Source organism: Ipomoea triloba, chromosome 11, assembly GCF_003576645.1.
Source record: "Ipomoea triloba cultivar NCNSP0323 chromosome 11, ASM357664v1".
Classification (NCBI taxonomy): domain Eukaryota; kingdom Viridiplantae; phylum Streptophyta; class Magnoliopsida; order Solanales; family Convolvulaceae; genus Ipomoea; species Ipomoea triloba.
Window position 1 is genome coordinate 9,215,897 of NC_044926.1, and position 26,111 is coordinate 9,242,007.

The following is a 26,111-nucleotide window of genomic DNA, read 5'->3' on the forward strand; positions in this document are numbered from 1 at the left end:
AAGATTAACATTTTGTCACGTTATGCTTAAGTAATTTAAGTTTTGCTAAGAGTTATGGATGAGTTGTGCTGTGGTTGTAATTATTAGTGAAATGAAATTTTTAGATTTTAACAAATTACAATGAAGCATCTAAACTTAGTTAAGTATAATTAAGTTAAATAATAAGAAATCAACTGATTAGTGTTGTCATAAATCAAATTTCCATAAAGACTTATATTGTTTATCTTTTAATTTAACTTTTATCTTAGACAATCACCGTTTTATATTATCTAAGAATATAACTATGATCTGTTTATCTTTAACTTTTATCTTAGACAACTATTGTTATATTATCTAAGAATACAACTATGATCGTTTCCATGTTGGATAGTCATGGTTGTCTTTGATAGACAACCAATCTTGTCATTTTTTTTTTTTTTAAATAACTAAAAAAAAATCAAGTGGATGACACTCATGATTGACTTCATGTTAGGTTATTGGTAGCCCATGGCAATATTCTTCCAAGTTGTCTAGATGACTATTTCGTAAAGTTTGGCTAAAGAAAGAAAATGTAAAAATAGTATAAGCAACATATATTCAAGTAACATTTTCAAAAAAAAAAAACATATATTCAAGTAACATGGATGATGGGAGTGGGTTCAAGCTTCAGTGGAAGCAACTGTTGACTCTTTGTGCTTCAGTAGGTTGAGAAAGTAGCTATGAACAGATACTACATTGTAACAGAGTCAGTAATACTCAAAAAGTAACAAGTGAATATATATATATATATATATATAGCATGAAAACCATGCCAATTCTTATTACTTCCTGACGACTAGTCGTTTTTTTAGTACAGTGTAGCCCAAGATTTTTACCATTGAACACAGTGACTAATCTCTCATTGAATTGTAGACACTTTTATTGGGTAAGACAGTTGACCTGGAGATTTAAAGTTGTTTCATACCCAAAATCAATGATCAAACTTTTAACTTTTAGTGAAAGATGGATGCGTTCCTTCCACTCAATTACACTCCAAGTAGAGAGTTGATGTAACTCTCTTCTAATCAATCAATAATTATTTTTAGAAAGAAAAGCTAAGGTCAAGATGTTGTACCGAAAGTGTTGGTAGTTAATTAGGAGCCACAATTTATAAAAAGGACAAAGATAAGCTCCACCTTTGGTGATCTAATAGGGTCGAAAGACAATTTTGATTTGCGTTGGAAGTAGAAACCGACCCTAGGATCCACCAAAGAGACAACCAAGCTTGTTTTTATTACGGAGTAATTATTATTATATGGAAAATAATTAATGAGAATGCTAATCTAATCTATTACCACATTAAACTATGCTAAAACACTTTGTACCACAATAATTTTGTCGTTCCAAGTCATTGTTAATCCCAAACGATTCATTGTTTAAAATTTTAATTCTCAACTAGACAAAAGATTCCCTTTAAAAAATCATACGTTTCTTACAAGATGACAATTTTCGACCAAAAGGTTTACTATAGTAGTATTGACTTGAGATGTTACATAAATAAATTTTATATTCAAACTCTTATACTTTAAATGTTAATGATTTTTAACTTATTTGTTAACAAAATAGTAAGCTTAAATTACCTAAAGGTTATAAATTTGTATTTGTTATTATTATTTGTTAGCATTTTTGTATTCTTGATTGATTGTATTTGGTTATAATTGATATAGACATATATATATATATATATATATATATATATATATATATATATATATATATATATATTGTTTTATTTTTATGAGGTTTATATTGTTACTAGTTACAATATAAGCATGTACAATGGAGATAAAAATATCAAATAAAAAAAATAATGGTGAAATCATATAATCAAAACAAATGTAGAACTACATGTTCTTATAATGAGAAAAATATTTTTAAAAAAAAAGATAATATAAATAATTGATAAATTACGTGTGCACGCGCGTATGTATATATATATATATAATTTATAATATTCAACGGTATTAATAACTTATTAGGAGGGATAAGAAAGAAGATTTTTTTTTTTAGTAAACTCTAACCTATCTATAATTTCTACTCAACAAATTATGCCGACCCTGATTCAAGTGACATTCGAACTTGGAACCTTCCATGGCGAACCTAATAAAGAAGAAGAATTAAAATTTGAAAAGAATTTGTAATTGTACAAGAGAAAAGCACACTATAAAAGTTAATTATGTATCTAGTCCCCCCCCCCCCCACACACACACACACACATATATATATATATATATTCCTTTTTTATTCTCGCTAGACCATTATCATCATTGACTTTTATTATAATGGCATGGTAAGGATTTATGATCATAATAAAGTGTTTACGTTGGTCAGGTCGGCCGAGTTCAGCCCCTGCTTGATTTGAGACGTGGAGTTGTGGCTTACCATGCATGGAGGGATGTGGTTAAGGGTCCGTTTGGAAAGCAAGAAAATGACTTCTGGAAAATGAGTCATTTTCCGGAAAACAGTTTCATTTCCAGTGTTTGGATGTATTATGGAAAACTGTCTTTGTGCGTTTGGTTCATTTTTTGGAAAATGGATATAATTGTATAATTAAACATTATAATTGTTTTATTTAAAATATAAAAAATTATAATAATATTAAAATAATGATATTTATTAAAAAATATAATTTATAAAAAATAAAAAATAAATAAAAATAAAAATAAAATGTAGCAAAGGTTTCCGGCAGTTTTCCCACCTCCTTGGTCCATGGTCATGGGTGATATGACTTGGTTTTGGTCGAAAACATGCGAAATGGCTATTCTGGCGATTCCGGAAAATGACTTACGGAAAAAGATTCCGTAAGTCATTTTCCGTAAAAATGAACTGATTTTCCTTGGTCAACGGAAAATATTTTCCGTTTACCACATTTTTCGGACGTTGCCAAACACTGAAAACTCGGAAAACATTTTTCGGAAGTCATTTTACAGGTTACCAAACACACCCTAAATGGTTAATGTCCACATACTTATCACCAATTGGTTTTAAGAAGGATATGACAATCAGATAACCAAAGAATTCCGTGTTTAAGCGTACTTGACTTAGAAGATGAGTGACTTATTGGGAAATAAGCATAGTGCAACGTTGAGATCCATGAATTGGTATTAGAGTCGAGGTCACGAGTTCGAATAGATAGAAAGACAGCAGCCGTGCCTAGTCCTGAATGGGATGAGGTTTGTGATCAAAGGTTGCGGTAGTTGCTGGGAGGAGAATTATTAGGCGTCGGCCAAGTTCCGTCATTGCTCGAGTGACACCGTGGATTACCATGGAGGAATGTGGTTAAATAGTTAGTGTCCACTGGTCCTAGGAGGGGTATTAATGGACGCGAAAGCTAACGATCGAGTCAGGCATGATGCGGGTTAGGTGTTGCGGGGGGGGGGGGGGGTTGTTGATGGGTGTCAGCTAGGTCAACCAAGTTCAACCTCTGCCCAATTCGAGACTTGGAGTTGTGATTTGACATGGAGGGATGTGGTTAAATGGTTAATATCTACCTACTTATCACTAATTAGTTTTAAGAAGTATATGACAATTAGATAACCAATGAATTTCGTGGCTAAGCATGCTTGACTTACAAAATGGGTGACAACACATCATAAAGTAATGATTTGTGCTCAAAATACCTGAAAATAATTTAAATTATAGTAATGAATGAAGGGACTAAAATGTAACTTTTTTTTTTTGAAGAGTTGAGGGTATATATCGCAGGTAAAAATTTAAGGGTTAATTATTCAAGCCTTGCATCCTAATGTGTAATTTCTCTCTTGTGAACTTTTTAAATTGAATAATAAAATTACATGTTAGTCGTTTTTATTAAACAATGAAATGAAAAATTTAAAAGAGAAACTAATTGTGACAAACAAATAAGAGTCAATTTAAGAATTTAATAATGTAAAGTTAAAAGAGTTAAACAAAATGTTATAATGTTACAATAGTCGAGTACTAAAAATAAAAGAAATAATGCTCAAATAGGTCATCGGAAAACATGAAAAAATACAATTAGGCCATCTAATTAAAAAAACTACAATTGACTTCTTGAAAAGGAAAAATCATGCAATTAAATTAAATTGACATTTTTTTCTGGTTAACAGTGACATGTAGTCACCCCACTAAAAAAATATTATTTTTAATAAAATAAAATTAAAAAAAAAAACAAAACACAAAAAACTCTGCTCATCCTTATCTTCGTCTCTGGCGGTAGACGATGAAAACTATTTTTATCTAGGCTAGAGACAAAGACCATTTCTTTGTCTCCCGCCGGGAGACAAAGACGAGGGAACAATTAGGGTTTTTTGTTTTTGTTATTTTTTTTAATTTTATTTTATTTAAAATTATTAAAATAAATTTTAAAAAATAATTTTTAATAGAGTGACCTCCACATCAACAGTAACAGAAGGAACATATCAATTTTGGTTTAATTGTATAATTAAAAATTTTCATTTTTGGTCATTGAACTATTGTACATGTATCAAATTTGATATTTGACTATTAATATTTTCAAATTAGATGCATAACTATGTAATTTGTACCACATTTGGTCCTTGATTATTAATATTTTCAAATTAGGTGCATAACTATGTAATTTGTATCACATTTGATTGTGTCGTCCAATTTTTGGCCAAGTTTTCAGTCAACTATTGCTGAAATTTCAATGAAAAAAATAATATGGGCTCTGTTTTGCAAATCTTATTTTAAGCTACTAATAAGCTATAAGCTCTGTTTAGTATTATTCCAAAAAAAGCTAATAGCTTAAAATAATAGTTTATTTTGAAATGCTACCTTAGTTAGCGTTCCAAAAATAAGCTAGTAGTTTCCTAACTTTTTTTTTTATATCTTTATTCTTATTATTTTAAATAAATGACATCCTTTACCATTCTCAATTAAAATTCTTTTGGCATTTTTCTCTTATCCTATATTTTTATTCATCCTCTCCCACAATTCTTCACTGCCCAGCAACTCCTTAAAGTTCCAATTCCAATTGTCCGTTCATAAACCCATTGATCCTCCGATAAAATATATATACAATCTCTCTATTAGTTTCATTTCAAAATGTTAAATTTAAATATGTAAACAAACCTATTTAAATTTAAAACTATTTAAATTTTATAAAAATGTTTTTTTTTTTTTACATTTATCAGCTTATCAATAAGTTAATTTTACCAAACACTTTTGAGCATATATTAGCTACCTTAATATCTTTTTAGTTTTCAACTTCTAGCTTATAAATGTTCAGCTTTCAGCTACCTTTTCAGTTATGTTTGCCAAACATAGGCATGCTATAATTAAAAGAATATTTTCGGCCAAATAATTGCATGAACAATTATTTTTCTCGTTGAAATTCAAGCAATAGTTAGTCAGTAAATTTAATGGTAGGACTAAATGTGATACAAATTACAATGTCATGCACCTAATTTGAAAATATTAATAGTCAAAGACCAGATGTGATACAAGTTACATAGTCATGCATCTAATTTGAAATATTACTCCGTAATACTTAAGGACCAAATTTGATACATGTACAAATGTACAATTAGTCAAAGGATCAAAAAATAAGTTTATTCTTGTATACTTTTAAATTACTCAATAACCTAAATGCAATGGTTTTTTTAAAAAAAAATATTAAATGACCAAATTACATTTTTAGCATGTAATTCAGCGACTTATTCAAGTGTTATTCCAAAATAAAATTTGTGAAATATAAATATAAATAAATACTCCACATGTTTCAATAAAATGTCAACATCCACCAGTACAAAAAAAGAAAAAAAAAAAAAAAAAGAGAGGAGAAAATCATATTGTAGCAAGTAGCAATGGCTATTCTTCACATCTCTCGTCTCCATTACCAAACCCCAATAATCATTCTCTATTCTCCAACACAATGGCTCCACTTGCCCTTTCTCTTCACTCTCTCCCTCTCCACACCCACCACTCCAAACCCTCATCATCTCTCAAGATTCCCGTCGTCACAGCTTGCATGGCGCCGGCGGCGCCGCCGGAGGTGAAGCCCACCACCACCAGCTTTGGGTTCAAGAATATGATGGAGATATTCACAGTGGAAGTCCAGAGAGCTGAGGTGAGGCCACTGAATGTGCCTCTTCTTGCCCCTTTCGCCATTTCTTCGTCGAGGCTTGATAAGGTGGAGAATGTGGCCATTAAGGTTGAGCTCAGCAATGGGTGTGTTGGGTGGGGGGAGGCTCCTGTTTTCCCCTCCGTCACGGCCGAGGATCAGCCCAGTGCTCTGGCTATGGCTGCTGGGGCTTGTGAGTTCTTGAGAGAGAGCCCTGGGAAGACTATGGAAGCCGTGTTGCGAGATGTTCATAGCATTCTTCCTGGTCATCAATTTGCTTCTGTGAGTTTTCTTGTACAAAGGTTTCATTTTTAATGTTTTTTTTTTCGATTGAATTATGAAATCTTACAATGGTTTCACTCTTTTATTATGTCACTTGATCTTATTATAAGTTATACCATGTTGAAATGAACTGGATTGGAGTAGGCTAAAATCAACTGTATACCCTGTTACTGGATTTATGAATTTTCTGCCAATTTCCTAACTTGGTTGAATTTTTAATGAGTTAATACCAAATTTAGTCTCGACTATAGTGGATTTTGTCGATTATGCTTAATTGGATCATTGACTTCGATGGTTAGAATCAAGGACTAAATCCAGAAAAACCATTTAGTTCAGGACTAAATTGAGTATTAACCACCATAGTCTCAGATGTTAAAACCAGTTTCTCAAATGGCGAGTTGGATGTAAAAACCTGATGGTTTTGTGGTTCCAAGCCATGGAAAGAAGGTGTGAAGACTAATTTAGGTAAAACCACTATAGTCCAAGACTAAATTGGATATTAATAAAGGGAAATTACCAAGTTATAGTTACAGACTTACAGAGGATCTAAATAAGCAGAAAAAGAGGTTTAGGACTAAATCCAGAAAAACTATTATAGTCGGGTATTAACTCAGGTTTTAATTGAAGGTCAGAGCAGGAGTGGAGATGGCGCTGATTGATGCGCTCGCAAACAGCATTGGAATACCTCTCTGGAGACTATTTGGAGGAACTTCCAACACAATTACCACAGATATAACGGTTTGGTTTCCTTCTTTCTTCTTCTGCTTAAATCAACCTTTTCAATATATTGTTGGCTATTATAGATATTTCAAGAACTAATATAACAATCCACAACTAGAAACCATGTAGCCAAATCCCTGAAAAGATATTGACTTACTAAAAGAAGAATGATAGGAAAGGCGGAGGGCCAATACCTTCCCCTGGAAGTTGACATTACTTAGTTCGGTTTTCAGATACCAATAGTATTGCCTGCTCAAGCGGCAGAACTAGCTCGGAAGTATCGCAAACAAGGATTCAAGATCCTAAAGCTTAAGGTGGGCAAGAATTTGAAAGCGGATATAGAAGTGATACGAGCCATACATGCAGCCTATCCAGATTGTATGTTTATCTTAGATGCTAATGGAGGTTACTCCTCGAAAGAAGCTATCCAAGTACTTGAAACACTGCACGGTAAATGCCCTCAATTAGTGTCGGAAGGAAAGATGAGAATAGTTGCAAGCATCTTTCTATCTTTCTATCTCGTGTCTTTTGCTGGAATTGGAAACTGACTCTGTTATGCTTCCAGAAACGGGTGTGACTCCTATCCTCTTTGAACAACCCGTTCACAGAGATGATTGGGAAGGCCTTGGTCGTGTGAGTCGCTTTGCAAAAGAAAATTACGGGGTGCCTGTTGCTGCTGATGAAAGCTGTCGGAGTTTGGCAGATGTTAGAAAAATAGCTGAAGAAAATCTGGCTGATGTAATTAACATTAAACTCGCTAAAGTTGGAGTAGTTGGGGCTCTTGAAATCATTGAGTTGGCTAGGACTTCCGGGTTGAAATTGATGATTAGTAGTATGGTTGAAAGTAGGCTGGCCACGGGCTTTGCTGCACATCTAGCTGCTGGTCTAGGGTGTTTCAAGTAAGCTTTTTATGTTATTTTTCACATTAGCTGAGAGTCTGTGTATACCATAATTGTTCAGTAATTATATCTTTGAGTCTCTGTTCCATGCCTCTTCACAACGATTTTCAGCATTGCACCTTTCCATAATGGACTTTTCAATTAGCTTTTTGATAAAAATAAATTATACCAAACAGCTATCAGCTAATCATACCTTTTAACCCAATCAGCTACCAGCCATTTACCAAACAGGGCCTTCATCTTTGCATTTTGGCACATTTTGGGTTGGGATAAAGAGCATTTAGTTTAATCTGCCTGATCTCTTTGCAGATTCATCAACTTATACTCACCCCTTTTGCTGGCCGAGGATCCAGTAGTTGGATGTTGTGAAGGTACTCCTCGATCTAATTTTCTAAGCCTGTTTACAAAATAGAGCTGTGCTGTGGATATACCACCGCACATATTAACTTAATTTATCCGTTCTGATGATTCTTAACTCTTGTATGACCAGTTCATTGGCCTGTTTACAAGTTCTCAAATGTGAGAGGCCATGGCAGCTTCCTTCACATTGCATGGTAATGGTTTTTATGCCTCTTGTAGTCTTGTGTACTTTTCTTAGCGATAAATGCTCTCAATCTTTTCTATCCATCAGTGTTTAAGCAAGACGTGTTAAATATCTAGTTTCCTCTAGAGTTGTTTGGCGGAGGCAGGTAAAGGCCAAGTCTAGCACCCGGTGGCTGGGAGATTGTTGGGCGTTGGCCAGTAAAGGGCCAAGTCCAACACCCAGCGTCTCGAAAATGCAGGATGGAATAGGGAAATAAAGTTATGCCTTTGCTACTAGCTATAGCTTTTGGCGTAAGTGCTAAGCGCTTGAGGGGCCATCTTTGGGTGGAGGGGCAAGGGTAGATTTCTCCCATAGGACACAACACAGACATCTAAATACACAAGACATTGTTCGTCTAGATTTTTGCTGCCTACGCTATTCTTGAATCCGCCCGCCCCTGAGGAAGCATATTGCGAATGTCTATATTCCGCTTACAATTGTTGTAGTTTGTACTTCAACCACAAAACTAATGAGTGCCAAAATTGCAATGATCTGCAGATAAGTGGAGCAGTGGCGCTCGCTCGCTCACTCTCTTCTGGTCACCGCAACTAATGGTGTTCCCTCCTTAACAATACTTTTAAGATGTGAACTAGGGAGTAGGGACCTATCTCCTCATCTTGTAAAATATTTATTCACTGTATGATATGAGAAGCTATATAACTAGATATGATTCTGCTTCCCAAATGATGTTGTTCAGTATAGAGCTTGTCTAAATTGTAGCTGTATTACTTGCATTCACATGCATTGCCAGCACACATCTCTCTGGTCTCTGCTTGCAACTTTGCTGTAGTTTCTGCAGCATCCTGGTTACCTTGTCTATGGAGTATGGAATACAACCTCCTGCAGTACTTCCAGTGCTCGATTTGCTTCTTCAATAAAATTAGGGTTTCTGAATAAAATTACTCTTCTAAGTTAAACACTTTCCTAGAAAGATCAGAACTTTGCCATGTGAGAGCATACAACTGCAAACAGTCCATATGTGCATAACACAATTGCACACATGGATAATAGTGTGCATTTGTGAAGCATACCAAGAGTTATAACATGTTGGGAACAAGAGTTTTAACAACGAAATTTTCTGAGTTCATATTCTACTGTCAGAGTGTGTGCATTTTTCTTATTTAAATCAGGTCAATATATCTTTCAATATGCATAGTAGCCCTTGCAGCACAGAATCGCACCAGGGCTATGGATTATATTGCCAAAATTTTAAAAATGAATTTGATAAAGATCATTTATTATTCAACAGAATGACAATGAGCATAACATTGTGCCTCAAATTCCAGTTATACAAGTGTAAACTACTCACAACATATAGAATAGGGGGCTGGAACACAACCCACCCCCAAGAGACTCCAAAATTGGGAGACTCCAAACATTTTTGTACATGCTGCACCAAAATAAACAAATAAATAAATGAATGGAATAAACTTGTAAAGATGCAATTTACTTGAAGAATAGTACCTTCTCATAGATGAAGAAGATCTGCAATTTGGTCCCATCCTATAAACCAGGACCGCTTATCATTTGGAATAACAAAATTGAGCTCAAACATCTCCCTTGACATATTCCCACTCTCACAGAAACCAACAAGCTTTGCTACTATCTCAGCACTCTCTTGTACATGCCTTGGATCATCTGGCTTTGTCCAGAGCTTGTTAATGAAGTTCAGCCTCCTATTTTTTCCCTCCAATGGAACTTCCCATTTAATGTACAGTGCATCTCTTTCCTCGGGTGTTAAACGGGTCAACCTTTTTGCAAGAAATTCCTTTTCCCTCCTCAGTGCTTTAATACTGAATTAACAACAAAGGGTATGGATGTTAAATTCTAGCTGTATTAGTTGCATTCACACATGTAGAGGGAAATATGGTCTTCAACTGGGAGAGAGCAAGAAGAAACAAACCTTGACGATAAAGAAACAGTAGGCTCATTTCCTAACTGAGCGGGGCTTGCATTTCCAAGCTCTGCCAGGTGCTGTTGTAACCATGTCAAGCGCCTTATTTCAACTTCAATGTATATCTGATCAGCAGAGTCTCCCTTAAATAACAGATAAAACTGTGACCTATGTATAATTGAGACAAAGCAAACATCCCACAAGTCAATAATCTGTTGCATTTGCTCCCTAAAGGTTATATGCCATGAAGCTGGGGACTCTTGTATCTCAGGAATGTTCTCTTCATTCTCCAAAGTGTATCCAGCTGCTTCATTTGCTTCGAGCTCAAGCACCTGAAAACGTGGATGACAGTAATGGCTCAACATTCCGATACCTTGCCAGCACAATAAATTGAAGTTTGTAGTTAACTGTGGAGCTTAGAGAAGATCATTGAATTACCTGGCATACAAGGAGTTGCTTCTGATACTGCAGCTTGGCAACACGTTCTTTAAGCTCTGTGACATATGCTCTAATGCTTCTGATATTCTCTTCTGCTGCATCTTGGAACATCTTCTGCATTTTTCTCATGTTGACAGAACTAGAACGTCGATAAGGAGTGCCTTCTTTTGATGTGACCTCTCTTCCTTCACTTTTTGTCGGAGTTTCCTTTTCAGAGACTGGCAGAGTGTCTGTGGAGACAGTATCATCAAATTCTGGATCTCTATTTTCAATCTCAGGATCCAGTACTTGGGTAGTAGCTGATAGAGGAGAACATGGATATCTGATGAGGTTTTCCTTGTTAATGCTGTTGCTAGATGCTAATGGTAGCAGTTTTTTCTTTTTTGATGGATACTTAGACTTTGAGTTTACATCATTGTTTGACTGAGGATCATTGGTACTTGGGAGAGACATTACTAGTTTGTCTAATGACTTCTGAACATTTTCCAGCTTCTCCTCAATATTAGCAATTGTGCTACCCTGAGAATGAAGTCTTGCTATCTCTTCCTTGAGGTTTGCACTGACACTCTTGTTGACAGCAACTTCATTTCCAACTTCAACTTGTTTGGGAGCTGCCCGGACAGAACACATATCCCTGATCTCTGCTTGCAGCTTTGCTATAGTTTCTGCAGCATCTTGGTTGCCTAGTCTATGAAATGCAACCTCCTTCTGCAGTACTTCCAGTGCTCGATTTGCTTCATCTCCAAGCTGTTCCTGAAGGTGTTCTAGCTTTCTAATTTCATGCATAAGTGTGAAAGGAGCAGCTAGTGATTGCCTCATTGACTGCCTCCCCATTGTGTTTCTCATTGTTTGACAACGAACAGGTTCCTTCTGCTCAAGGTTTGGAGATGATACGGCAGAGAAAGAGAGACACTTCTTTGCAACTGGACCAGTCGAGTCGGATGGCTTTAAATCCTAAATTTGAACTCAACATTAAAGTGAATAAATAAAACACTGCTTTCTAATAGATATAGACATGATGCACAAGTTTGCACACACACACACACTGAGAGACTGGGGAGCTGGGACAAACCTGTTCCTCCTGAAGTTTATGGCGTAATTCATCCGCCTGTGACTGTGCAATGTCTCTTTGACGCTTCAGTTCTTCAATTTCCATCTCCATCTAAGAGAGCCACAACCGAGATCAAATTAGTAAATGGCTATCAGCTGTTCAATCTCAAAATGTACAATATTATCACTTAATAGCCACCTGCTGGATCTTTAAATCTTTGTCATATGAAACATCTGGTGTGCGCAGCTCTGCTTCAAGTCTAGCAACCTCCTTCTGCAAATGCTTAACAAGCTGTTTGTCGGAAACAACCTGAAAGACATTTAATTGATACAAGAAAAGCATGGTTTAGTAAGCATATATAAAATAAAAACAAAAAGATTGCAAGAACACTTATTCATCTATTGCCTGGAAAACATATAAATACCATGTTCACTTGAGCATTGTTTGTAACTTCTTTTGCACGAGTGGCAAAGAAGAGAGTATTGCGGGATTGCTCAACATGACTAGAAGCAGGACTCAAAGTGCAAATGATAGCAGTACGGGCATTTCCACCTAGTGAATGCTGCAAAATGCGTGTAAGTTTTGAATCTCGGTAGGGTATATGGCCACTTCTTTTGCCCACACTGCATAGATAGAACAATAAAAAAATGAATCACCAAACCTTTCGATTGTGCTGCACAAAATGACATGAAGAAACTGCTTATGGCACATAAATCTGATCAGGAGAAACTTAGTGTATATAGTATTGGTGAATAACCTAAGTTTTCTTATAACAGTTGTTAGAGTCATCAAGCTAAGGTTAATATGGCATCCTTCCCGAAGCCTGACGCCATCTGCATTTGTCTGTGATGCTCTTTCACTTCCGGCTAAATCTACGAAGTTCTGCAACATTAGCACAGATAATTAACCATCAAGTGACTGTTATTCAAACATTTTTAATCTATGAAAGCGAAAAGGAAAATTTCACTTACCAAACTTGCTACAAAAGACCTCACACAATCTGAACTCTCACGAAGGGTACTTTCTATTGTCTGCATTACAAAAGATAAGTTAATCGGTTAAAAGATTTATTATTAGCAATACTTGACCTGGAAGTATAGATTGCATTCAGGGAACTCACTAGTCGTATTATCTGGTGAGACCTTGAGCTAGTATCATTAAGAGCAGTTTCACCCACTTGTCTTTGAGCTGCAGCATAAAAAATAATAGGCTTGTAAAAACTGAAGGGCATAAATACAATTGTATGCTAGCAGAATGCAAATTGTTAAGTAAAAGCTTACCGTCACAAACACTAATTAACTGCCTCAGATGTTGATCACTGCTTGCTGTTTCTTCAACCAATTTTTCAACCACAGTCCCTTTCTACATTTAAATACCAGTTAATATAATAAGCCATATATATAAATCAATGGTTCTGAAATGAAATACCAATGCATGCAACTTTAATTTACCTCTGGATCATCAAGAAGTTTGAGATTGCGGCCAGAGTCTGAATTCAATAGGTCCCTGACGTTTTCATTGTAGATTTCTAGTCCAGATATTCTTATTCTAAATTCTCTTTCTGGAGTCTGTAGTAATGCAAAAAACACTATAAATTACACCAAACCCCTTAATAATTGACAGCACACTGGAAACAAGATAAGCAAGTAGTAAAGAGGATAACAAATTAAAATCCAAAAAAAAAAAAACAGAGAATCTTTTATTTAAAAATCAATCATACAAGTGACCCCTGTCTCCTGGAATTCATCTTCTTGAAATGATACAAAGCCAAACCACTGTACAAACTGGATCTAAGATTAAGTTTATGCTCATGTCATTTAACTGGAGAATTACTAACAATCTTTTCCATATTGAGCCACCCTAAGTTGCTGACAATTACCAATTAGTTTTTTTTTTTTTTTTTAAAGAAAGAAAGAAGAAGCTTACATTCATTATGTGTGTGTAGATGTCATTGACAGCTTTCTCTGTAATTCCTCTCATTGTGTATGTCTTCCCACTGCTAGTTTGTCCATAAGCAAAAATAGTTGCTGCAATCAATAAAAAAATTTGATATAAACAAATATTTTTTTCCCAAATCTATGACTACACCATGGCAATATGAATAAAATTTTACCATTGATCCCCATTAAAGCAGACAAAGCCACGGTCTTTACCCCTTCCTCATATACTGTTTCAGTTAAGGAATTTGGACCAAAAACCTTATCTGAAAGAGATCAACATTATCAACTTAGTTTCTTTGCAATCCGAATAACAGACAGTAGACAAGTGGATATGACTTAACAATTTCATTACCAAAAGTAAAAAATGAGGTTGGCTGAGGTGAACGTTCATGGGGCGTTGGTTTATACACAATCGAGTGTTCATCAATACATTCCCAAGCTACATTGTCCTTAGCTGACTGCTCCTTTTTGTTCAATGGCCTCAACCGTACCGTAACCATGATTTTGTCTTCCTTAGATCTCAGCCCACCCGGAGTGCTTGCCGGTGTCCTTTCTATCTTTGAGGCCGGCGTGCTTGCCGGTGTCCTTTCTATCCTTGAGGCCGGCGTCCCTGGAACTTTAATCGTCATCTTGACTAAACCAGCACTTCACAATCAACTGCAACTTTGAGTTGATTTCACTGTTTCCACAGATAGGGGGGCTGGGCTGAGACCTCTCCAAGAGAGGCTGAAAGTAACGCTTATAACTGCCTTTTCTACAATAGTTTGTGTGAACTCTGCAGAAATGGATCAATAGCATCGTCACACGCAAAATGAGAAAACAGATTCCCTAAAGTTCTATTTCAAATTACGAAAATCGTCATTAAAATTAAAATGTCACCAAATTAGTATAGTATTTACGGATAAAATTCATTGAACTTCTCTTGCAAACACTTTCCGCATTAAACATTTTCAAATTTCAAGATCAAAACCTTCTAATTTCAACGAATAGTTCCGATCTGGTAATTTCATCCACTCCCTGCTTACCATAACAACTTCCCTAAAACATTAATCATCTATCACTTAAACTCAAATTCCACGAATCCAAATACACGAGAAATCCAATACGCGAAACATACTTATAAATAAGGAAATTTTCAAAAGGAAACCTCACAGAACATAAAATTTTCGCCTGAAATTGACAAGGAAAACTTAACAAAAATATATTCGGATAATCGAAAATGCACCTGAGAAGCGAAAGCGTATCGGCTCTAACTTAGAGATGAGATTGGAGAGAGAAGGGATCGAAATATGGAAAGAGGATAAGTAAAGGAGGGTTTCTAATGCATGACAGTGAGAATTGAGATTTTGAATTTCGAGTCCCCAACGGCTAGTTCTTTTTCTCGTGGGTCGTTCGGGTTAATTTCTCGGGTTCATGGACACGTTTCGGGAAAATATCGCCTCCCCTAGTCTAACTGTTTAACAACTGGCAAGTGTCAAGTGATGCTTAGGATCTAACGGCATGTGCCACCTTAGGAATGTGATATTTTTATGATATGATACTATAAATTACCGTATAAATTTTTATCATTATAAATGTTAGTTTCTCTCGAAAAAAAATAAAAAGTTAAATTTTATCACAATAATTACTCCGTACTTTTTTTTTATCAGAGAGTATTGAATTTTAATTTTTTGATATTTTTTAAAAGGCTAAAGTGTCATCCGGCACCATGAATTATAAGCGATTGTTCATGCCGTACCCTAACCTTTCATAAGTGTTATTTTGATGTACAAACCATAACTTTTTTTCCGCCTAGACTTTTTAGCAGGTTTCATTCAAGTTGCAGGTAATAATGCGTTGATGTGGAGGTGTTTTGTTATTGACAAGTATGACATGGCATTTTGTTTTTTTCTCTCTAGAGTTTCACTTTCCTCCCGAGTTCAAGGGCCCCCTCTCCTTCATTCTGCTTCTTCGCACGGTAAAACATCCAACGAAAATGAATTACAAGTTTACAAATTCCATAAGAAATTCTTGCAACTTGGGTGCAGTCAGTGTTCTTGCTACAGATGATGGCCAGAAATCACAGTTCATCACCGATGAAGATGACCAGAAAACAGAGCACAACAGTTCAGCCCTAAAACGGTTAAGAACCAAACCTTGCCGGAGTAAGGAAGTATCTCCGGCCCTAAAACGGTTCAGACTATCACAGATTTCGTTATAGTGTTTGGTTACTTAGAAGTTTCTTTCACCACAAACTCATTACTACGACAGTACAGAAGTGCCAATAATTGATCGCACTGCACAAAATCTATGTTTCTTGCGTCTTGGAATGAGTTGTAAATTACTTAGCGGCACACAGTCTCCGTTTCCGTTTCTTGAATTTATGACATCAAATCCTTCGCCTGCAAATTATCTAGCGGCACGCCTTAGCACAACATTCTAAGGTTGGTTCTTGTGTCGCTTTGACAACCTGAGCACCAGCTTTGGCGGAGTACGTTCTTACCAAGAGCGAGTAATCACATTCTTTGATTGTCTCTTCCTACACTGCCCATAAATGTATGCACTTATAACAGTACTGCCAGTAGCCGCCCCCGGTGATAGTGTGTTTCTCAAAGAGACTTCCTGTTGCTGCTGAGAAGCCAATGCAAACTTTTTCGGGCAAGTGATCCCTCAGATCAACCTTAAAGCTAAGGTTGTCGTCTGTCCAAATGCCAAAATCGAAGTTTCATGTAAAGTTTTTTTTTTTTTTTCATAACCATTTGCTATTGTTCAAGCTTATCCAAAAGGAATGACATTAACGAGGTTACTGTCAAATAGAACATGGCATGATCCGAAAACAGTGTTTCAAAAGAGTTGCTTCTCACATCATAATCCCATGCAGATGCAGGAGCTCCTTTATCTTTCAGTTATATCTTTATCTCCTTAACATTAGGTAAGGACCTCGGCTGGTTCCCATGATTATCACTTGTCCACGGAGCAGGTTCATATCATTTAACTTGGAGAATCTGGGAACTAGCACTATAAGTAATGAAGCATTATTATTTATCCTCACTGCAATGCTGTTAAGTCATTCCTTGCTTACATTATATTCAAAGGTCGCCTCTCCATGGACGAGTATGCATCGAACACCACAACAATGAAAGGATCTACAGCTGCTGTTAATAATGGAGTGAATGAAAGGCACAAAACTTCTGGGCAGATTCCCTCGAGCTGTGCAAGAAAGGAAGAGGTAAATGGTCCTGGGCAGATTCCCTTGAGCCAAGCAATCATCTGAAGCTACTTCCTCTGGTTGCAATATTGTAATATTTCCTTACACATGTCGCCGAATCTGCCCAAAATTTGTAGACGACCAAGTAGCTTCAGATAATATGCTTGGTCAATGGTCCTGGGCAGATTCCAGTGGATCTGCTTGTTCTGCAAATTTCAGGGGTCGCCGAGGGAATCTGAAGCTACACATGTCGCCGAATCTGCCTAAAATTTCGGGGGTTGCCGACAGGGCAGATTAAACCATGGGTCGCCGAAATTTGCAGAGGTCGTCAGAGATGGTAACGTAGCGGGTGTCGAGGCTACGCTTGCGGATACTCGAGAACATGCTGGCGGTTGCTCTTGGTGAGGCGGTAGTGCACGGAATGGGTGTTGATGAAGGTGACAGGCGAAGCCTTTCTATGCTAGCCAGCATGTGAGGTGGACGGAGGGGATGACATTTATCAAGATTGCATGGGGAATTGACTTTAAAAAAAGTCCACGGCATTACTGTGTCATGTCAGCAAGGCAACAGAGAAACCTGCTAAAAAGTTCAGGTGAAAAAAAATTTATGATTTGTACATCGAAATAGCACCTATAAAAGATTAGGCTGCGGCATGAAGAAGCACCTATAAAAGATTAGGCTGCGGCATGAAGAATCACTTATAGTTCATGGTGCCCGATGGCACTTTAGCCTTTCTAAAATGGTCTAAAATTCTTAATTTTTTAGATCTTTGACTTTAAAAAGTCTAAATTTTTGTAAACTCATTTATTGTTTCCAAATAGAAGTGCTTGCATTGACCACAAATTACAATATGAAACATTATATTCTTTTGAATACTATAAGATCAAAATGATGAGGAAGATGCAGAAGATTCATGCACTGGAGACAAAGGTAGTGCCAATGTTTCAGTATCATTTCTTGACCCCAAAGGAGAACACATGAAAGGTTTGGGTGGAATTTCCAGATCCTCTAAGCTGCCTTCTAACATTTCTATAACTTTGCTCATTGATGGTCTCTGTGATGGATCTGTTTGTATGCACCAAAGACCTATTAATGTCATCTTCTTTGCAGTTTCTTCTTCTTCTTGGCTTGTAACCTCTTGCAACTTAAGATCTTCATCGAGAAGAAGGCGTTGATATGCCCACCGGGCAAAATATACCTCGCTCGAGTGCTTTGCTTCGCCACATGACGGTTTCTTTCTTCCTCCAACCATTTCTAGAATCATCATTCCATAGCTGTAGACATCAGACTTGTACGAGACACCCCCATAGCATCGGCTGAAAACTTCAGGTGCAATGTAGCCAATTGTTCCTCGAGTCCCTACCATTGATATGTTGCTCTTTTTCTTGGTGCACAACTTTGCCAAGCCGAAGTCAGATATCTTGGGATTGAAGCTGTCATCGAGTAGAATGTTGTGAGGCTTTATGTCGAAGTGAAGGATTTGAGTGTTGCACCTGCAATGCAAATACTCTAGACCTCGAGCAGTCCCTAATGCAATTTGGTAGAATTGTTCCCAACTCAAACGACTTTCACCATATATGTATTTTTCAAGAGATCCATTTACCATGAACTCGTAAACAAGTGCCCTTTTATTACCATCAAGGCAGAACCCCAAAAGAGTAACAACATTAACATGGGATGTTTGACTAATACTTGCAACCTCGTTGATAAATTCTTCACCATCTCCTCCATCGTAAAAATTTAGAATCTTGACTGCAACAGGGCGATCATTACCGGGCAATTTTCCTTTGTAAACACCTCCATATCCTCCTTGACCGAGTTTATCCTTGAATGATTGTGTCATTTTCTTTATTTCTGAAAATTTGTATCTCTTGGGGGCCAAAGATCCATATGGGCTAATGAGGGCCTCCAAATCTTTTTGTTCCTTTATTTCTCTTTTTTCACGCAACCTATATACATAGTAGGAAATTACAGTAGCAAAGACTGCTATTGCAGATGCTGCAATACCTGCAACACAAATGCCCCCTCATATGAGAAAAAGACAAGATTGATTATTACCTAGTTGAAAACAAGATTTCACATACATACCTAAAGCCAGCTTCATTCCATATCTTTGCCCTGATTGATTTGAATTAAATAAATCATTTATGACAAAAACTTGGAACAAATTAAAACAGAGCAAATACCAATTTTGATCATACGAGTATTAGCTAGCAAAATGACAATTTTGGTCTAAATGTTTAATTACTACCAATTTTTATCGATGACTATTGCTTTCGTACCAAAATTAATCACGCCGGTCACTCCTCCGACTAAAACATGCTAGAATGTGTAATTTGTAAGGATATTTTTGTCCATTCATATATAATATTGGAGTCCAAAGACCTTAACATATTTTGGATGGGAGTCCATACAAATTACACAATCTGACATGTTTTATCTGAAGGGGTGACTGAAGTGATCAATTTCAACACAAAAATAATAATAGTGAAAATTGATAGCAGTAGTTATACATGTGGATCAAAACTGTCATTTTACTGATGCTCGCGGAATTAAAATAGAATATGAACTGAAGGTCACATACCATTATTTGTAGGACACACTGCAGGATAAGACCCCTCTCTACAATGGCAGATCAATTGACCTTCATTATCTGATCCGCATCTTCCACCTGAGTTCTCGCAGGCTGTACAAGCTCCCATAGGATAACTGAATTGAACATCAAATCCCTGTTTCACTGCCTCCTGCACTGATATTTTCCCATCCCAGAGCTCATCATAGGCTCTAGAATGAACAGGAACTCGTATACTAACCTCACATCCTCTCACATCCTGTATAAAAGAATCTGTAAAAACAACTCTACTTTCATTGACGCCCGGAATAGAACATGTCAAATTGCTATGAACTTGCACTTGTGATTCGACTCGAGAGCTACAACCGTAGAATATGTTGAGCTCTCTAACCGTGTCAGCATAGGTAAACCGGTCATTCGTTGTCCTGTTAGAAGGGACATAGCCTTGTTTAGGACATATGTTGTCCCAGAGATCGTTGCGCACAACAGTCATCTTTTGTAAGGGCACCTCAATGCCCAAAATTCGATACCCCCATTCCATCAATGTATACTTGTTAGATTCACAGAAAAGAGAGAAAGCGCCACCACAGGCGCAAGGTCCGTCCCCATCACAGAATGGATACCCTATGTTCTGCAGGCCTCCGCAGCTGTACAAGCCACTGCAATTCCCCAACTGGGCATCTCCAGATCCACTGCAACAGCATGGGGTAATAATAGTCAAGAACACAAGAACAAGGGCAACATAGAAGTAAAACGTTAGCTTTGAAGAATGCAGTAAATGCAAAGACATATTCTCCTAGTGTAATTCATCAAAACAATCAATCTTTCTTATTATAGAGCGAGAGGAGCATTACTTTGACTTTGGGGAAAAAGCTTAATTCATTAAATCATCAAACCACTCCCCCGACACAGAAAAAGCTTTCCCAGCAATATTGTGGGCGCACAATTGGCAGATCGCCTAATAAAACAAAATTCTACATTATTAATGATAGATGTCAATTCTTTAATATCATCCACAAGTAAACCAAAAGCAGAATGAAAGGAAAGACAAGAAAAAGACATTAAACAGAAATTGAGAGTCCGTTTTCATATCCACGTTAGTGCATTACCCATTCCAGTATCTTTCAACCAACTGAGAGCCTCTAGCCGCCTCTCTCATGCTAATAGCTTCAGCTTCTTTGGCATTAAAGGATCCACTCATATCAAAGTTCTTTGACAATTCTAGTTCGTGATTTTAATAAACTGAAACCCGGTTCTACTTCTAAATTATAACTGGAACCTTTGGATTTGGTTACTACAGTGTTTGATTTGGTTTGAACAAAGCCGTGGTCATTCCAACATAATAATTTGTTAGAAAAGAAAAATAAATAAAATATTTATTTTAAAGGTAAAGATGTCCATTTAATATATAATAGGAAAAAATAATTACTTAGAAAAGATTAATATAAATACATAAATAATTCAAAGCGAAAAAGTCTTACAAATCTATAATTAAAAAGTGTGATTTTGCCTTTAAGCAATTGCTCTGTATTTACTCCTAGTTTATCAGTCAAAGTCAAAATCCACTCCGTGGACCACCCTTGCATCAATCAGTGTAGAATTCAACTATGCACAGCTAAGACCTGGAAAAATCGTCCCCCGGGCCCCGACGGGGGTGCTTGCGTGAGCTTTACGGAATCATGCCAAAGAGCCACATATTTAAATTCTTTAAAAAATGAAATTGTATTTATATTAATATAAATAAATATTAAGACAATGATTTATGACCTAGTGACACAAAGTGATTATTCTAAATGAGAGGTCATCAATTCGTAACAGAGTCATTGCAATCCTCATTTTTAAAAAAAATTATAAATAAATATTATATTTGTTTTTAATGTGAAACAAATACTACTTAAAAGTCATTTCAAACTCCATCCTTCAACTCAATGAATATACTTTAAAAATAAATTTCTTATTCATCAATTATCTTTTTTTTTTTTTTGAAAAGGAACATCGAAACTTTATTAAACCAAATGAGAAATACAACTGGGAATAGAAGAAAACCAAACATATTAAATTAAACATCTGACTTATTGGTTTTCAAAAAAAAAAAAAAACATCTGACTTAAAAGTACTTGAATCTACTTTAACCTGACTTAAAGTAGAAGGTGATCTCACTCAAAATATTGTCTCAAAATGACCACTTAATATGTCATTAATTTTAACTAATTTTTCCGACACTAGTCAGCTTGCCTTGGACTCCCATCTCATGGTAACTCAATACTAGTGGTGCATTTTGTCAAACACGTTTAGGAACTTAGGTCTCTTATAACAAACCTAAGACTCAAAAAAAATAAGAGAACACTTGATCACGATCTTTAACCATGCAAAACACATTATCCAATAATTATTTTATTTCACTTACTATTCAATTAGGATGATCAAACTAAAACTTTTGAGATATAATAATATATCAAATTTCATATGTTACTTCTCTAAGAAATTCACCCTAGTGTAAGTGTAACTTGAAACTTTTGCATGTAAAATTCTCTCAAATACTTTGCAGCATGTATCTTCTCCTTTGTCTTCGTTCTTTTAACGATGTTTTCTCCTTTGTCTTCATATACTTTGTAATAGACGTCCCCTCATATGTCCTCTTAATAACCAAGAGTACGTAAAGAATGAGGTTACAAGAAGTTCTATAACTTCCCTTCTCATTATTCCATAATGATAGCAATAATTTCATTATTCCTATAATGATAGTAATAATTTAAATTAATCACGAAAATCATCTACATAACAAATCATAAAGCATTTATTATATAATTAAATAGATATAATAAATTAGTATCATATTCTATGGTCTATCAAAATCTTTCTTAGGCAACTAACAAAGAGAAATCAGAAGAGATTCTTAGTCTCTTTAGTCAAACCAATAAAATCGATCTAGAACTCTTCTCTAATTACAACCAAAGAATAAACTTTTTTTTTTTTTTTACATAAAGGATAACAAAATCCCCACTAAGCTTAAAGTAATATATACAATTCCACAATACGAAAATATTATTTAAGCTTTCAATAGTCATATATGAACACTTAAAAATAATTATTTAGTATATAAATTTTCAACATTCCTCCTCCATTTATGCATTAAACCTTGTTCTACCATATAGCCAGTAGAGTAAATATATCTTCACAAGGGAAGGTTCAAAGGATAACGCCTAGATATCTTATGCAGGGATCGACCGTTGAGCACAATCATGTCATTTTTTTCATGTATCAAAAATAAATTTTCATTCACGTGGGAGATTGTTGAAAATTTTTAGCAAAAAAAAAGCATTTTAATTGGCTAGCTATTTTGTGATACAAATATGTGTGAGATCCACTTCTGGTTTGGGTTGGGTCAAAGTATATTCAGGTTATTTGTAGTGAGAAGAAGAAATTGATATATTGTACACTCAAAATAGATAATGGGTGAATGAGAAATTGATTATCAAAGTATAGACCCATTTGAGTTGAAAAATGAAGGTAGAAAGGCTTTTGAAAAAACTTTTGTCCCACATTGATTTGGGAAGTGGATTTACACTAGTATATGTACAATACTTTTTTTAGATAAAAGTTGAATTGTATAGCATAGAGACTCTCTCTCACTTATAAAGAGCAAATCACAAAACGAGTAATCCCTAACACCCTCAGTAGGTTGGATCTTTATTGTCTTCTCCGTTTGGCCGGGCCCGGTATTTATATTTTTTTTTATAAATTAATTTTATCAACTTATTCAATTCCTACATAATAAAACCCAAAAAAAATTATTTTCCTATATTCATGCGCTTATATATAATCAGTTTCAATTCAACATATATATTAATTCTGCCCCTCCAAGCTGAGGTAACTGAAAGCAATTGTTTAAGCAAAAGAGAAGCTGATCTGATCTACTGCGCACATGCATGCAGTGAAGAAATACAATGTATATTTTATATTTTGCTCAAAAAATAGCATGGAAAAACATTTTTTTGAACAAAAAAAACTATTTTAAAAACCAAAAATAAAACAATAAGTGATCATCTACGATAGATTCTAATCGAACATCATCACTTTAGGTGCTACTCTCAACAGCCTATCCAAAGCAGTGGGCAAAAACTTCCTAGCAAACAAGTAGCAAATGTCGGTGGACATCTCATTGTACTGGCAGCGGGTCCCATTCCGCATGTTGTTCAAGAAATCCGCAGTAATGTCGGTGTTATCATACGTGGAGGGGTGCGGGCCCCCCTTTGACCAGTCAACCCAGGTCAACGTCCGGTTGGAATTCTTCTCCCAGAACTTCATGGTGACGAAGGTGGGGAAATAATGCTCGTCGGAGTAACACGCGGGCTGGCAGTAGTCTTTGAACAAGGCGTAGTATTTGGTGTCGGAGATGAGCTCGACGGCTAAGTGGCGGTCCACCTCGAACCACTGGGACCCCTTCAGCCACTGCTCGAGGGTGATGTCGGGTTCCATGAGCTTGTTGTAACGGCCCCGCCCCACAGGGCCCGGGAGGTCGTAGGCCTCGATGTAGGTCTTGGAGGACTGCATTAGGTAGTGGTAGACTGTGGAGAAGTTGAACAAAGGGATGCAGGCCTCGGAGAGGAGAACGAAGCGTTTGTTGGAGAAATCCAGCAAGGCGTTGGCTAGTAGCCGCCGCTCCGCCTCGATCATGTTGAACTCCCCCCATACCACCTTCTGCATACAACATTTGCATTGACCAATATCATCATATATATATATATATATTTTTCCAATATTCTATGTAGCTTTTTCTATGTAACAATTGCATCCCCATAATTGTTATGCTTCTCATCAACCATGCATGCTACTATACCCTCAATTTCATATAAAGGGGATAAGAAAATAACATTATTTGATATCCTTCCATTATTCTTGCCTACAATCTATATATATTACAGAGAAACTAATTGAGCTGCTCGTACAACATCTTTCAATTATTCTAGCTATTATCACTTTTCGTCTATCAATTTTTTTAGGGCCTAGCTTTTTGGGTTGTCAAGTTTTTTCCTCATTGAGTTTTAATTTGTTAAAGTTGGTTAAGAATCCCAATTTGTAGACAATTGAAAATAAAGATTAAAAAAATAATGCTTTGCAAAAAATTGTGAGACTAAAAAGAGGGACGATATAATTGGAATAAAAATGTGTTGTTTTGTTATAATTTAAAGGAAAATTTTGCAATTTTGTACCTAAGTTATATGATAATGGTAGGATTTGATGCTAATTGTTGATCCTACTCACTTTTCGTCCCTAAGTTATACGATAATTGTAAGATCTGACGATAATTGTTGATCATGCTCATTTTTCGTTCTTATGCTATTATTTTTTTGGTAAATTTGCTATTATTTATGCTATTATGCTATTATTGGCATTACACTTTTCATTCATTTACTAACATAATATTAGAGATGAAATTTGCAATATTAGTATAGTTTAGGAACAAAAGGTTAATAAAAAGGACGAAAAATGTAACGCCCCAGTGATAACTTAATGGCAAAAAGTGAGCACGACCATTAATTAGTGACGGATTCTACAATTACCTTTTTAACTTAGGGACAAAAGTGTAATTATACAATTCTTCAAGTATATATACACTTCCATTTTATATGATTATAAGTTAAGATAAGAGATGATTAAAAATGAATGAGGTGAGGTACATACATACCTTACTTGGTATTCTTCTTCCTTGAAAGATGGGACCTTCTTCAAGGGCAATACCGCTAAAGGAAGGCTGAGAATGAATATAAATGGAATAAAGCCCTTCATGCCCCTTGAAGAACTTCTCCCAAAGCGGCGCCAGGGGCAAGCTCCCTCTCGCCAAGAACATGAACGCGATTTTCCGAGGATGTCTGAACGGCACATTCTCCACCTTCGGAACCATCGACGCTCTCCACAGCAGCTCCTCGTCGCTCATGCTATGCATACACGGCGGCGGCTTTATGAACTCCTTCAGGCTCGCCTTCCCGCCCTTTTCCGGGACCTTCAGCCTGTACTCCGCCGCTGCCGCCGCCCGTTTCTCCGCCGGCGGCGGCGGAGGCGGCGGCGACAGCAGCAGCAGCGCGGTCGGCTTCGTCAGATCCGGCAGGACCGAGAGCGGCTCGGCGGCGGCGGCGCCGCCGCCTTTGAATTTTCGCAGCGGCGGCGGGTGGACGGAAAAAAGCTTGAGTTGTAAGTTGAAGGGAGGGAATATTTTCAGGTAGAAATTTAGAGACATTCCGATCACTAAACCCGACCCAAAGAACAGGAAATACAGAATTAGGGTGTGGAGATGCCTTTGGGAAGTTATGAACTTATTTGTTGATGATGAGATTAATGGGTTTCTCTCATTCTTCATTATTGTCGATCTTAGACTCAAAACTTTGATAACATAATATAGATTAAAGATTCTTAATTCTAATTAATCAATCAATAAGAAGCTTTGATCTCTGCCCTTCTTGAA

General features: G+C 36.3%; 4 protein-coding genes across 5 annotated transcripts; 1 reads left to right on the forward strand and 3 right to left on the reverse strand.

Moving 5' to 3' along the window:
* The first annotated feature begins 5,843 nt into the window (after positions 1–5,843).
* Positions 5,844–9,304, forward strand: LOC115996516 (L-Ala-D/L-amino acid epimerase-like). The gene is made up of 7 exons (XM_031235773.1): positions 5,844–6,364; positions 6,992–7,102; positions 7,318–7,534; positions 7,650–7,983; positions 8,293–8,354; positions 8,474–8,537; positions 9,065–9,304. Coding segments are annotated over exons 1-7 (1,260 nt in total). The 5' UTR covers positions 5,844–5,893; the 3' UTR covers positions 9,066–9,304.
* Positions 9,305–9,323: 19 nt separating this feature from the next.
* Positions 9,324–15,199, reverse strand: LOC115996514 (kinesin-like protein NACK1). 2 transcript variants are annotated; one of them, XM_031235771.1, is made up of 16 exons: positions 15,115–15,199; positions 14,242–14,664; positions 14,063–14,152; positions 13,876–13,976; positions 13,401–13,517; positions 13,230–13,311; positions 13,070–13,137; positions 12,921–12,980; positions 12,707–12,831; positions 12,374–12,572; positions 12,148–12,258; positions 11,971–12,060; positions 10,899–11,852; positions 10,470–10,792; positions 10,031–10,359; positions 9,324–9,455 (listed from the first exon to the last, which is right to left on the reverse strand). In XM_031235771.1, exons 2-15 carry the CDS (start codon positions 14,516–14,518, stop codon positions 10,035–10,037), a joined length of 2,922 nt encoding a protein of 973 aa, XP_031091631.1. In that variant the 5' UTR covers positions 14,519–14,664; positions 15,115–15,199; the 3' UTR covers positions 9,324–9,455; positions 10,031–10,034. The 2 variants fall into 2 exon arrangements, with proteins under 2 accessions (XP_031091631.1, XP_031091630.1); XM_031235770.1 differs by lacking the exon at positions 9,324–9,455 and adding an exon at positions 9,505–9,956.
* A 2,675-nt stretch (positions 15,200–17,874) lies between these two features.
* On the reverse strand, positions 17,875–20,507 carry LOC115996515 (LEAF RUST 10 DISEASE-RESISTANCE LOCUS RECEPTOR-LIKE PROTEIN KINASE-like 2.4). The gene is made up of 3 exons (XM_031235772.1): positions 19,661–20,507; positions 19,165–19,194; positions 17,875–19,083 (listed from the first exon to the last, which is right to left on the reverse strand). Exons 1-3 carry the CDS (start codon positions 20,436–20,438, stop codon positions 17,960–17,962), a joined length of 1,932 nt encoding a protein of 643 aa, XP_031091632.1. The 5' UTR covers positions 20,439–20,507; the 3' UTR covers positions 17,875–17,959.
* A 3,200-nt stretch (positions 20,508–23,707) lies between these two features.
* Positions 23,708–25,886, reverse strand: LOC115995878 (glycosyltransferase BC10-like). Its single transcript, XM_031235024.1, has 2 exons — positions 25,338–25,886; positions 23,708–24,349 (listed from the first exon to the last, which is right to left on the reverse strand). The coding sequence occupies exons 1-2, from the start codon at positions 25,884–25,886 to the stop codon at positions 23,708–23,710; spliced, it is 1,191 nt and encodes a 396-aa protein (XP_031090884.1).
* Positions 25,887–26,111: the final 225 nt, after the last annotated feature.